The 15,192-nt window shown below is 29.4% G+C and overlaps 1 protein-coding gene across 2 annotated transcripts; it reads right to left on the reverse strand.

Moving 5' to 3' along the window:
* Positions 1 to 12,215: 12,215 nt before the first annotated feature.
* Positions 12,216 to 14,946, reverse strand: LOC21409414 (nicotinamidase 1). 2 transcript variants are annotated; one of them, XM_010115135.2, is made up of 6 exons: positions 14,794 to 14,946; positions 14,453 to 14,617; positions 14,186 to 14,369; positions 13,523 to 13,656; positions 13,227 to 13,412; positions 12,216 to 12,492 (listed from the first exon to the last, which is right to left on the reverse strand). In XM_010115135.2, exons 2-6 carry the CDS (start codon positions 14,591 to 14,593, stop codon positions 12,403 to 12,405), a joined length of 735 nt encoding a protein of 244 aa, XP_010113437.1. In that variant the 5' UTR covers positions 14,594 to 14,617; positions 14,794 to 14,946; the 3' UTR covers positions 12,216 to 12,402. The 2 variants fall into 2 exon arrangements, with proteins under 2 accessions (XP_010113437.1, XP_024032924.1); XM_024177156.1 differs by having other exon boundaries at positions 14,453 to 14,620.
* Between the last annotated feature and the right edge of the window lie 246 nt (positions 14,947 to 15,192).

A 15,192-nucleotide genomic window follows, 5' to 3' on the forward strand; every position in this document is an offset into this window, starting at 1 on the left:
TTCCTGCTGCTCAATAATTTTTGTTGCTTTCTTTCATCTATCGTTTTGCCCGTGGTCTGCTCAATCAGGTAATAACTTCTTCAGTTTAATTCAATTGCTTTATTCTGGAATATAATTTTGTAATGTTATGTTTGTTCATTATATGAAATGTTTTATACTGCACTTTATTTTTTTCCTTCTGTACTCTACTCTCGGTTACCTGTTTCTGTTCTAAGTTGATTACCTGATATTTTATGTTTGCAAACTTTCCTAAATCTTATTAAGATATAACGCGTATCTTTATCAAAAATTCAGTTTTTTAATTTTAAAATACCTTATTCTCTTTTGGTTATGATGATGTTATATTTAATTTGTTGTTAATATGTGCCGGGTAATTTTTACTGCAAATATGGTTGTCATTGATGTTGCCCTTATTATTTGGGATTTATGCCAATATATTTTAATTGGTCATTTGTTTTAGTTTTATTATATATATTTGTATTTATAAAATTTGCTTTTTGTCTACACTACTATTTTGTACATATCCATTTGTTTCTTCTGTTGTTTACTCTGTTTTTTTTCCATTGTATTTTGCATAATTTACTGTTACTCTTAATTTATTAACTGACATTTGATATTACCGCAGTGTTATAAAGTTTGTTACAACCGAATGCCTTTATTTACCAAAAACTTGGTTTCTTATATTTGAACATTTTTTTCCCTGGTTATGATGATGTTATACACCATTTGTTGTTAACATTTACTGGGTAATAGTTCTTACAGACATGCCTATCATTCATGTTCCCCTTACTATTTTAGAATTATGCCAATATATTTTATTTTTATAAAGCCTTTAATAACACGTGGCTGGTAACCATGTATGTTGCCGGATTTTGTTTCAACTACCTATGCTGTATAGTATTAATAGCAAACAGCTTTTGTTTCAATTACTTATTGCTAATCTAGGCTATACTGTTATGTCTTACTTATGGCATAAATTCCCTGATAATATTGCCGGTAGCCATCTATATTGCCATGTTTTGTTTAGATTACCCTTGGTATATATTTTTTGCAGTGCTTGAATATAACCTGAACCATTTGTATATACAGTTTCCTTAGTTATGGCATAAATTTCTTCATAACATGTGTGGCAGTTGTGTATATCACTATATGTCATATATATAATCTCATTTTGTATTTTTCTGTTTTCCTTACCTGTGGTAGACATTTTTCCTCTTCTAGCTCACTTTTGATCATTCCCTACTATTTATATTGCAGCTGCTAATATTTATTGCCTGTACCTGACTATTCTTAATTTCTGCTTCTTCACTCATTTACTGCTTTTTCTCCACCGTTGCTTACCATTTTGTACTTATACACCGGTCTGAGCTTTGTTTCAAAATATTATCTTTGTTTATGCAAAAATTTGTTCCTTATATTCAAAAAATTAATTCTCACACTGTTTTTTTCCTTTTCTTCTTACCATGTACCCAGAAATAAGCTACAAGTTTGTTTGAGGAAACATTACAAGAGGAAATCCAAAAATTCCCTTGCAGGGCTATGAAATAACTCTTATGTCCAAATTTATGATGTAATTGAGATATAAATTTGTATATAAATTTTTGGTCTTATTATGTTATAATTATTTTCAGGGAGCAATAATAGCTTCCCTTCTTTTTAATACATGTAAAATTGTGTATATTACTGTTTATAACTACATTACATTTATTTGTTTACCTTAACATTTATTATCTATTAAAACAAACAAAAAAACACCTACAAAAAGGAACCAACAAAATACAAATATAACAGCCCAAATTTTGGGCCCGAAACAGTAACCCAAATTTTTTTAACATTTATCATCTATTAAAACAAACAAAATAACACCTACAAAAAGGAACTAACAAAATACAAATATAATACCTCAAACTTTTCTACCCCAAACAGCAACAAAAAAATGCATGTGTAAGCCATTTGTACTAGGCACAGCCTATTTTGTATAGAGCAATAGTTTTTGACATAATAATATCATTTAACATCCTATAATTTTGCCTTTTTTCCCTTCTCTAGAAACCTCTTTTTCCTTTATTTTATAATTTATTTAAATTTTTCTTCCCTAAATATGTTTCGATTTTTTCCCTTTGTTTTTTCCTGATTTATTGTTCTGTATGTTGCATATTATTCTAGGTAGCTCAATTCTAAAATACATATGTTTTCCCTTTTTAAATTTTATTTTTAACATATTATAACAATTATGTGGCAATAAAATATTATCCTAATATGTTCTTTTTAAGCAGATTTGGTCATTTCCTATCTCCATATTATACTGCAACAGTTGAAAATCAATCATTATCTACTCTGTCTCATAGCAAAGCATCATTTCTATATATAGCCTGATTTGGTTAGCTTAAATTTGCTACTTACACAACGTTCCAGGTATTATTAAAATTTTATATCTTTATTATTTCAATATTTATTTATGTGATTAGATATGGTTGCTATTGATAATACTAAATATATTTATTTATTTTGCCTAAAAAAACATTTATAACTTTTGCTTTATAGTAAAATATTATAGAATACTATGTACGATTCTAAGCAATTAATTTTTCCTCATATTTTACTTACGATATTATTATTACAAATTATTTATACATATAATACTTTTATTCCTGAGATTATATATTCTATTTATATATATTATATTGTTTTATATCATAATAATTTTATAATATTCATTCATTGACTAAAAAAATACCTTAAATATTTACCTATCATGTTATGTCCATTTATTTTATTTTATTTGTTACATATATTTGTTTACACTGCTTTGTTCAATATAGTAATCATATAATCTCATATGCCATAATCTTTTCTAACATAAATATAACTTTTACAAAATAATTTATTGAATCATAATCTGTTGTAATACACAGATGGAGCCGAAGAAAAAAATTAAAAAGACGCCCATAAAATCTAACTACCGTGTACGTCATATCATCTCACATATGGACGAGGATTCAACAGTTGTAAATACTGATTACTCCGGTAATTCAAGTTGTGGTACAAGAGATTTATTCACACTGATCCCTCGATCCAGAGTTGATGTGATGCAACATATGACCCAAACTGAAAACAGACATCTACTACATATGTCTAAAAATGAAGGCCAACCTATGCAACAAATCTCTGAAACTGAAAGCAGATCTTCTGAACAAGTTCGTGCATCAACATTTGAAAACAACACACAAAATCGTAATTTTCTTACTTATACTAAATAATGAATTTTTTCAAGAGGAAAAAAAAAATTATTTAACAGTTTCACAAACTGATATAAATTTTTTTCTTTAGGTGATACTAATACGTACATCGACTTTGGAAACCGTTCTTATATCTGCCATTATTGTGGCTTTCTTTTTTGGCTTAATGAACGAATCAAAAGAAGTAAGCCACCTAAATTCAATCTTTGCTGTAGACAAGGAAAAATTAGAATACCTTTTATTAAACATATTCCTTCTACACTGTATAATTTATTAGACTATTATGGAGGATCATTAAGTACACACTTTCAAAAAAATATTAGAATTTATAATTCCATGTTTGCATTTACATCATTTGGAAGTAATATAGAAAATTTCCCAAAAAACTCCATTGGCCCTTATATTTTTAAAATAAGTGGACAAATACACCATTTGATAGGATCTCTCCTTCCAACTGATAATAACCCTCCTAAATTTGCACAATTATATATATATGATACGGAAAATGAAATTGAAAATCGAATGACCTCATTCTCATTTGAAAATGAATCAACAGATTTAATAAAAATAATAATTGAACATTTAATTACGATGTTAGATAATACAAATAATTTAGTAAAAATTTTCCGAATGATAAGAGATAGATATGAGGAAAATAAATTACCATCTATGAAACTAAGACTTATAAATCGAAGAAATACAGATAATAATCAGTATGAATTACCAACTTCAAATGATATAGGTTGCTTAATAGTTGGAGATATTGGTGAATATGAACAAGGAAGAGACATTATAATTGAGGACAAAACAAATTCTTTACAAAGAATCATGAAATTACATCCATCTTATATGTCTCTTCAATATCCATTATTATTTCCTTATGGAGAAGATGGTTATAGAACAGATTTAAAATATAATGTAGCTAACACAAATAACACATACAAAAGAAAAAGGATTTCTATGAGAGAATTTTATTGTTATCAATTACTAGAACATAAAAATCACTGTGATATCCTATTTAGAAGTGGAAGATTATTACAACAATATGTGGTTGATGCATATGCATATGCCTGAATTTTATCAAGGAATTCAAGATGCTATTACAAAAGGAGATACAATTGCATAAGCAATAGGTAAAAGAATTATTCTTCCTTCCAGTCATACTGGAAGTCCTAGATATATGATACAAAACTATCATGATGCAATGACAATTTGTAGATATTATGGAAATCCTGATTTATTCATAACATTTACATGTAATCCAAAATGGCCTGAAATTACTAGAGCTTTAATGAAAATACCTGTTTCTAATTCTGCAGATAGACCTGATATTATTGTAAGAGTTTTAAAAATGAAATTAGAACATTTTTTATCAACAATAAAAACCGAAATTTTTTTTGGAAGAATTGTTGCAGGTTAGTACATTTTTTCCAAATCTATATCCTTTTTATCTATAAATATTAAATAATTTTATTTATTATTTCTCCTATAGATATCTAAAACAAATTTTTTGTTCAACTTTTATAGATCTGTACGTAGTAGAATTTCAAAAACGGGGTTTGCCACATTGCCATTTTCTTTTTTGGTTACATACTGACGATAAACTACATGATCCATCAAAAATTGATAATTTTATTTCCGCAGAAATTCCTGATCCTTAAAAAAACAAAATACAATACAATGTTGTTGCCGAATTTATGATGCATGGACCGTGTGGAATAGCAAAACCAACTGCTCAATGTATGAAAAGTTCGGAATGTTCAAAAAAATTCCCCAGACAAATACAAAATGAAACATATATTGAGGAAAACAGATTTGTCAATTATAGAAGAAGAAATACAAATTTTTATGTTGAAAAGGATGATATTAAATTAGATAATAGATATGTCGTTCCACATAATATAGATCTATGTCTTAAATATAATGCTCACATTAATGTAGAAATCTGTTCTCAGTCAATGCTTATAAAATATTTATTTAAATATCTAACAAAAGGACCTGATAGAATAAGAGCAGTCATAGAAGAAAATATTTATACAGAAAAGTGTGGAGAAACAATTTATGAAGAAATAGATGAAATAAAAAACTATATTAATTGTAGATACATAACACCTTATGAAGCATTATGGCGTTTATATGAATATCCAATACATCATAGAAACCCAGCCATTCAACGTTTATCAATACATTTGCCAAAAATGTAAAACATAACATTCAAATCAAACCAACGTCTAACCGATATAATAAAACAACCAAATATTCATTAAACAACTTTAACAGAATGGATGGAAACAAATAAAACTGACATCAATGCTAGAAATCTAACTTATAATGAATTCCTAACTAAATATGTTTGGAATAGCCGATATAAATACTGGTCTTCTAGACAAATAGGACATACAATAGGCTGATCATATTATATTCACCCAAATTCTGGAGAATTATATTATCTAAAATTATTACTAAATCATCGAAAAGGAATAACAAGCCATGAAAATCTTCGAACTATTGATAATATAACATATGAAACATATCAGGCAGCATGCTATGCATTAGGCTTATTAGGAGATGATAGAGAATGGGAACAATCCATATTAGAGGCATTTTTTTGGTCTACGTCGTCACAACTACAACATTTATTTATTATTATACTATTATTTTGCAATGTAAATAACCCACTTAAATTACTTGAAAAAAATTGGAAACTTATGACTGATGATATCTTATACAAAATTAAGACAATTTTTAACAACCCATATTTTGAAATACCAGAAAATGAATTATATAATTTTATATTACATGAACTAGAAAAATTATTAAATCTTAATTCATCAACTTTGGCTCATTTTAATCTACCACTTCCTACTGGTTCACTAATAGAAGATTTGAACAATAAACTTTTAAGAGAAGAACTTAATTATGATATAAATAAATTGGAAAAAGAAAATTCTTTATTAGTAGAAAAGTTAAACAATGAACAGTTAATTATTTACCATAAAATTTTAGAATCTGTTACTGATAAACAAAATAACTTATTCTTTATTTATGGTCATGGAGGAACTGGAAAGACATATTTGTGGAATACAATTATAACAAAAATTAGATCTAATAATGAAATTATTTTAGCTGTCGCATCTTTAGGAATAGCATCACTATTATTGCCTAAAGGAATAACTGCACATTCTAGATTCTGAATACCGCTATCAATAGACAAATTTTCAACATGTCATATAAAAAAAAAGAACTTAATTAGCACATTTAATTGAAAAAACATCATTAATTTTATGGGATGAAGCACCTATGACTAATAAATATTATTTTGAGGCATTAGATAAGACACTCCAAGACTTATGAAACAATTTTGATCAACCATTTGGTGGAATGAAAGTTATTCTAGGCGGTGATTTTTGACAAATCCTACCTGTTTTACCCACAGGAACAAAAGAACACATAATAGATGCATGCATCAATAATTCTTATTTATGGCCACACTTTCAGGTTTTAACATTAACAGAAAATATGCGATTAAAACATTATAATACAACATCAGAAGAAAAAAAGGAGATTGAAAACTTTTCAAAATGGACATTAGACATAGGAAATGGTATTGCCGAAGGAATAAAAGATTTAGAAAATGAGGATATTACATGGATAAAAATACCAGAAACATACTTTGTTCATTTTGACCTAGATCCAATTGACAAAATAACAACATTGATATACAATGATTTTAGCAACAGTTTTAATAACATTGAGTACCTAAAACAGCGCGCGATTGTAACACCGAAAAATAAAACTGCTGACGATATAAATAATTATATATTATCCTTAGTACCTAACGAGGTAAAAACTTATTATAGTTATGATATAATACTACCTTCGTCAGAAAATATATAAGAACTAAATCTCTTATATTCTCAAGAATTTTTACACAATTTAAATTTCAACGGTTTACCACCACACGAACTAAATCTTAAACTTGGAACTCCAATAATGCTTCTAAAAAATCTAAATCAATCTGCTGGACTTTGCAATGGAACAAGGCTTATCATAACACAATTAACAAATAAAGTAATCGAAGGACAGATCATAACTTCAAATAATATTTTCGAAAAAGTTTATATTCCAATAATAGAAATGACTATACATGAATCAAAATGGCCATTTACTTTAAAAATACGCCAATTCCCTGTAAAAATATGTTACGCTATGACAATAAATAAAAGTCAGGGACAATCTTTGAATAAAGTTGGACTATTTTTAGATAATCAAATATTTAGCCATGGTCAGTTATATGTTGCTTTATCTAGAGTTACTAATCCAAAAGGATTATATATATTACTCAATGATTCAAACAACAACTATCCTAATCATATAAAAAATATTGTCTACAAAGAAATCCTACATAACATCATATAAATAAATACATACAAAATATATATCATTTTGTATTCTTCATAATATTAAAATTTTTTTAGTCCAATATTTTTAACAATAAACTCAATAAAAATATAAATCGTTATAACAACATCTTATTTGCTTTTTTCAGGGTTAAAAAAAATGACTACACCTATTCGTGCACTGAAACCAAATGAAGTGTATGAAACAATACAGGCACGAGTTTGCAGAATATGGACAAACAACGATTTTGTCACAGGACGCCTGATAAGTCTTGACTGTATCCTGGTTGATGAAGAGGTACTAAAATTTTAAAATATTATATTACATTTTCTTTTATATAACATTTGTTAATATTGATTAAATTCCTATTCTTATTATTTATTTACATCATGAAGCAATACAGGGAACAATTCGAGCACGAGATTCGGACTATATTTCTCAAAAAATTGAACAAGGCAATATATACAATATTAGTAACTTCTATGTTACTGAAAATAAATCAGTATACAAAGTTGTTCCACACAGTGCTATGATCTAATTTGCACGAGCAACATCCTTTACTCCAATTATGGAAGACGCACCACACATCCCATTTCACAAATTCTATTTCATAAAATTTGACCAGCTATATCAAAGAATAAATAATACTGAGATATTAACAGGTAATATATTTTGCTTAACTTACTTTATTATTATTATAAATATTCTTTTAATATTTATTTACAAAATTTCCCTGTTCATATATAATATTAGATGTTATTGGAGTAGTAACAAGTGTCCAGGCACTTGAACATACACATGTCACCACCAGACCAACAACGCGGCGAGCCATAACAATACAAAACATCAGGTATAGTAATTTTAAACTTTTTCCCCTGACATTTACCATTGATTACAACCATTTGACATGAATATAGTATTTTTCCTCTTTTATCATTCAATTTTATTACTCATTTTTATAAATAACATTTTCTTTACAGAAATGAACAACTATCGGTCAGCCTATGGGGACATAAAGCGGATCAATTTGATGAAAATGTGGTCAAAACAATGAAGGCACCAGTTGTGGCAGTTTTCTCAGCAATGTTAACAAAGCAGTATTTAGGTATTTTTACCAATATTTTATTACGATGTTTTTACATACATATATAAAAAACATTGCATTTTTTTTTATTATTTACTCTATTATATTTCAAGGTAACTCATATGTTTCGAGTACATCAGCAACAATCTTCTATATTGATCCAGACATCCCAGAAACAACAACGTTAAAGACAAGGTAAACACATATGTAATAAAAAATATATTCTGATAAATTTATGATATTAGATATTTATACATTTTATTTATATCTTCCTTAACTTATTCGTATTTTCATATATACAGATTTTCCCACCAAAATTAACAAATTGAATTCCTACCACCACTAAAAACGCCCATCCAAATAATTGAAGAACAAATGTCAGCAAATAGAAGAACAATAGATGAACTTAAAACATTAGATACACAGAATAATCTGGTTAGTACTATTAATTTTTTATTAATTTTTTACTACATTTATTCAACATTTTAAACCACAAAATTATATATTTTATGCAGGGTGAAAAATTCACTGTAAGAGCGACCATAGTAAATTTTCCAACATCCCAAGGATGGTTCTATAATTCTTGCCCCATATGTTATCGACAGTTGAAACAGGCAAGAATAGGTTGGTGGTGCGACAGTCATGGCCATATAAAGTCAACACCGTCTCCATGGTAATTAAATTTATTACCACATCATTTTTATTTATTATATATATTTTTTTACTTTATCAAAAAAATAATAACATTTAAAATATATATATGTATATACGTTACAGGTACAGATTAACAATTCAAATTGAAGATCATACTGGAGACATGGAAGTTATCGCTTTTGGCAGAACCGCTCAGGCATTAATAAAAAAACCATGTTCTGCATTAACAATTGATGAAGGCTTTACTGATCCATTTATAATACCACCAGCTATCGATCAGATCTGAGGACAATAAAAAATCTTCCAACTCTTCTTTCAACAACGTGGCACCCAGATGAGTACTTTAATTTCCAAAATATTTGAAGACATTCATGTTCCACCATCGCCACCAAAACAGTTAACTGCAGGAACAGACGAACCACAAAGGTAAATAATGCTTTCAAATTTTTTTTACCAACTATACATAAATAACATTGATATTATATTAACCACAGTTTTAAAAATGTTTTCATCTTTCAGCCCACAGGCAATACCATCATCACAACTATCGACACCAACCAGACTTGATCCACACACTCCAACACCAAAAAAAACCTAGCACAAGGTAAACCACATTCAACCTAACAAATATTATCAATTTATTTAAAAACATAGCTACAGATTATTCCATTTTTCCAGTCCTGCATCAAGAACAACAAGACAATCTACAAAACGCCCAAGAACAAGGTATTATAAATATTTTTATACTATTTATTTCATAATTTATATTTTAAACGCCTTTATTTCTATTAGTGCTTATATTTACAACTCTTTTTCCCCTTTCTAATACTTGCAGCTGATAAAAATGAACTGCTCAGGAACAACAACGACATCGTTCTTTATCCTGTACATTATGTATATATATAAATATTAAAAAAAATACTATATATGTCTGTATAAATATGTTTGTACAAATTTTATATTTATCATATAATACAATACTATATAATATATGTATATATATTAATATATTTTCATTATAACTAGCATTGCGTTATACTACATTCCACGGCAACGCGCGGATCTCACACTCGTAGATATATCTATATAATATGTTACTTATAAAAATCTTTAATTATATGTAATGAAAATAAAAAAGAAAACATACTATATAAACAAATAAGTTTTGCGGATCAACTACTGAAAATTATTCTCATAAAACTTTTCTCATAATGTTGTTTCTTATAATCTAAGAAATGCAAATATCTATTTTTTTGTATCTATTAAAAATGCAAATACACTATTGTAGCATAACGAAGTTGGATATTGTCTCATCTCTACAAGCATCATTGTTCATGGAGGAGGTATATAACATGTTACAAATAAGAATTAAAACAAAGGTCAACATTCAACAACCATGAACTAACATATAATATCAGTTTTTTAGCTATGGGCCTAGCAAAAGAAAAATTTGGATAGGATCCTCTCATATAATCTCTTTCCTTTAAAATTAATTATAATTATCATCGCCACATAAAAAAATCAAATAAAACTAAAATGTGTGAAATAAAGATATGTATATACATCACTAAGAAAAAAAAAAAAAAAAAAAAACAAAAAGTTAATATCTCAACAATATTTACTAATGAAGCACAAAAAAAAAATAGACATAGATCACTAACATTTATTAACAACAAAAGAGAATTTTCGTAAGCAGTATACATTAGTAGCATCCATTAATAACATAACAAAACCATATATGAACAAAAATAATAAAACACAAACAACAGACACCACAGCAAACCAATACATTTCATATCAGCAACAGACATTAAAAAGCTACAGACAGAAGGTAAAAAAAAACGAAACAAAAAGAGGATAAGAAAATACATTTAGTTATAACGATTTTAAGATTTAAAAAAAAACAAATTTGACTTTTATATCAGAAAGAAAAGAAAATTTATTTGCTCAACAACTCTATAGCCTCATTCGTTTCGCTGATTCGAGTTTTACTACAGTAAAAAGCTCTCAAAAACAGTCACATCTAACTTTTTTCCTACAGTAAAAAACTCTCACATAAAATCACATCTTAACTCGAATTTTAAACTCGAATTAGCGAAACGAATGAGACCATATAAAGCACTCCAGTTTCCTTTCACCTTTACACGAAAGTCTCAATCGACTATTTTTTATTTTGTTCTGTAAACATTTAGTTGATGGATTCAAAATTATTCTCGATTTACGTGTATTTTTTGTGAGGGAAAATACTGTAGCGAACAACGAACCATAATTCGAATCATGTCACGAATCTATCAACCAAACGCTAAGTGTCGTGTCAGAAACCCCTTTTTTATTTTGATTATGCAAATAGTTAAAACATTTTAATAAAATATAATTTAAAAAGCTTAAACAAAAATTAAATCAAGAACTTGCGGCTTAAAACGGACTAGAATTTGTTTGATTCCTACCATGATCAATTTGGCAATCAGTTCTCCTTTGTGAGAATCGATTTTGTCAGTTTTTATCAATGAAGAGATGAAAACCGCCTGTTTGAGACCAATGAACAACCATACCTCAAAGTGTCAAAATCTTTGATGGATTGTGATATTTCTTTTCAAAGAATTAAATAGTAAATAGTAATTCCTCTCCTAAAAAAATAGTGAATATTATGGGTTGTTCTTTTAGAGTAATTTGAGTGTAATTTTTGAGTTGAATTTGAGTTATAACTTGAGTTAAAGTTAGAACTTGAATAAAGTTGAGTAAAATTAAATAAAGTTAAAACTTAAAAGAACGTGAACTTGAATAAAGTTAAAACTTGAGTTGTTTTTTTTTTGAATTTTTTAAACAAAGAACGTGAACTTAAAATTTATCTTTCTTCTTTTGTACGTTATGCTACATTATATACCAACGCCTCTTTGGAAGTTCGCAAGAACATGCAAATCCAAGCTTTTTATCCACTTCTTCTCTTCAAACTTTACATCTCAGATTATCAGAAAGTTCTATTATTTAAAGAAGTTGGGGGGTGTGGAATCCTCGAGTCTTTCTTTATGGTTCTCTTTCAACAAACGACACTTCTGACACCACCTTTGCCCCCCTTCCTTGAGCCATGTAAAGGCCTATGTGATGCATCAGATTCTGCCATGAAACACAAGAGTCAAGGAAAAAGGTTGATTTTTCAAACACATGAATAAAAACTCCAAGAAATCACTGTTATTGACAAACAAGAACTACAAAGGAGAACAAATTAGAAAATACACTGTTTATTCTTGGCATTTGAAACTGCTGGTATTAACTCGGGACAAACTGTACTTGTCAATTTATGTCAATCCTCACCCCATGTCTATATATTTATGCTTTCAACGCTAGATCATCTTTCTCTTACTAGATAGACCAATTTAATTTAAGTATAGCTTATATAATACATATTTTACTATTATTAGCTTGGTTATAAAAGGATCCAGCCATATCTTCATCGATTGCTTCGAAACTAACCTAGCCAATATAGCAGCCACAACAAGTTCGTTCGGGATTGAAATTTCTGTCCGAAAAAATGCATTTGCATACTTGTATCAAAATAAAATACAATGCCTCATCTTTTTCACATTTGACGGACATGAACTTAATATGAGCAGTTCGTCTTAATAAAAGCATTGAAGCTTTCAATCTTATAGGAAATTGATTGCGATCCCCAAGTTTTATGATGTAGTGTGTAGTGCGAAGTATGTCATGCAATAATCAAGTATAAAAGATTTGGGGTCTTGTAAACTGTTAGTGTAAAGTTCGTATACCATATTGTGAACTCAACTTCAACACTGCTAATAAATACGTACTCCATATATGAAACAAGACATTTTGATCAATCAACGTACCTGAGGATGGGCTATAACATCTTTGGCAGCTCTTGCAACATGAACCGGGATATCATAAGTGGCACAACCCCCGGAGTACACAATCACGTCCTCCAGAGGAGCAAGTAATCGACGATTTCTCACTGATGACGCAGAGCATATGAAATCTAGCACGCATATGTCTGTACATATCCCTACGACCAAAATCTTCAAAATGAACAAAAGGGGTTGCAAATATTAGACTGAAATAGCATAAGCCAGAAAATTGTGCAACAAGAAGCAGTAAACACTACATAGTGAGTTCAATACATGCTTACCGCTTTGATCTGATTATTCTTGATCCAATCAACAAACACATTAGAGCCATCCTTCTCAATCGATCCAAGAAACCCATCAATGCAATCTTTGCACCTAAGCGTGACATTAGGTTCATTTTCTAACCATTGCAGGGCTGCACACAAAAAGACATGGACAAAAAAAAATTGACAAGAAGTCTCATAAATTTATTGCCACTAAATATCTCTAGATGTATATGGTTAGCCACCGTCCAATCTTTTTGGCTTTATTCACTCAAGATTCCAGTGGTGCTACTTGTCATCTGCCGAAAAGTGGGACAATAAAACTCTATGTCATCTGCCGAAATTCATCACTAATTTGCATTGATGAAATTTAAGGTATTTTTATCGTGCGGGACCCAACAAAAAAAAAAAAATTTACAACATGCGCTAAATCTTTCTTTCACCATCATTCAATGCCTGAAAAGGTTGAAAGTCCTTCGACAAGTTCGATTCATCATAACCGATTAGTATTATGAAGATAAATGCAGTGTAGGTTATGAAACTTGAAATTTAAAATACTAACATAAAATCAAAGGCTTTATTATTTATTTATTTATTTTGCTTACATTTCTTTTCAATTAATTATTCAACTGAAATATGAACTCAAAATATTAAAACCACCAAAGGGTATTTCGTTTGTACCTGGAACTAGCCTAGCTTCATCGGTTCCAGCAAAACAATGAGGGGGATAAGGATGTTCGGGAATGTTCGGATCATGGGAATCCATGAAAGCAAAAACCGGCCATTTTCTCTCACAGAACGCTCTGGCGAGTCTCACCGACTCATCAACCATTTCAGATATCTGCTTATCGGGCTGTCTCGGAGCCTAAAACAAAAGAAATTCAAATAGAATGAATCAATCAAAGCAAGCTAAAATGGAAAGTTTCCAATTGGGTAGAAGAAAAGTACCATATTTCCTGCGCCAACAGTACAGAAGCCATTAACGATGTCGACGAGCACAAGACCGGTCTTAACATCCCCGGAAAGCGAAAAGGGCTCGTCTTTCACGGGAAGCTCCTCTTGTAGCAAATCAATCGTCTTTGAAATCATATTCTTCTTCTTCTTCTTCTTCTTCTTCTTCAACAGCCAAGAAAGAAAGTTTTCAGTCAAATAATGGAAAGAAAATAATAGTATCTTTTGTCAAGCAATAGGCAAATATAAAAATACAGTGTATCTATCCCTCGTTATTTTTTTTTTTTTTCCTTTTTTTCTGGGTGGTGGAATGGAATCTGATGGTTGGTGCATATAACTGTAAGCGTGAGGTTGCAGAGGAAAACAAGAAGAAGATGATGATGATCCAAGTGAATGGCTTTAAATCGTTGGATGAGTTTCGTCGGTCCAAGCCAACGGCGAGATTCGATTTGATTTTTTTTTTTTTTTTTTTTTTTTTTTTTTTTTTGGGTTTGTGAAAAAAACATTGTGGCTTGGAAGAAACAGAGATTTCTTCTCTTCAAAAAAGAAAAAAAAAAGTAAAAAAAGGGCATAGAGATCTGTGTGAGTGGCAATTACGGAAGGACGACGAGACTTTTTCTTTCGATTTATGCACGGCCAGTGCTACCGAACCTGAACCTACGAATGGATCAACGTTGGACAATGGACCCCACCAGATCAAAGATGCGTTCCCAGGGAAAAGATCACGGCCATCCACT

Source organism: Morus notabilis, unplaced genomic scaffold, assembly GCF_000414095.1.
Source record: "Morus notabilis unplaced genomic scaffold, ASM41409v2 Scaffold184, whole genome shotgun sequence".
In the NCBI taxonomy this organism is placed as follows: Eukaryota; Viridiplantae; Streptophyta; class Magnoliopsida; order Rosales; family Moraceae; genus Morus; species Morus notabilis.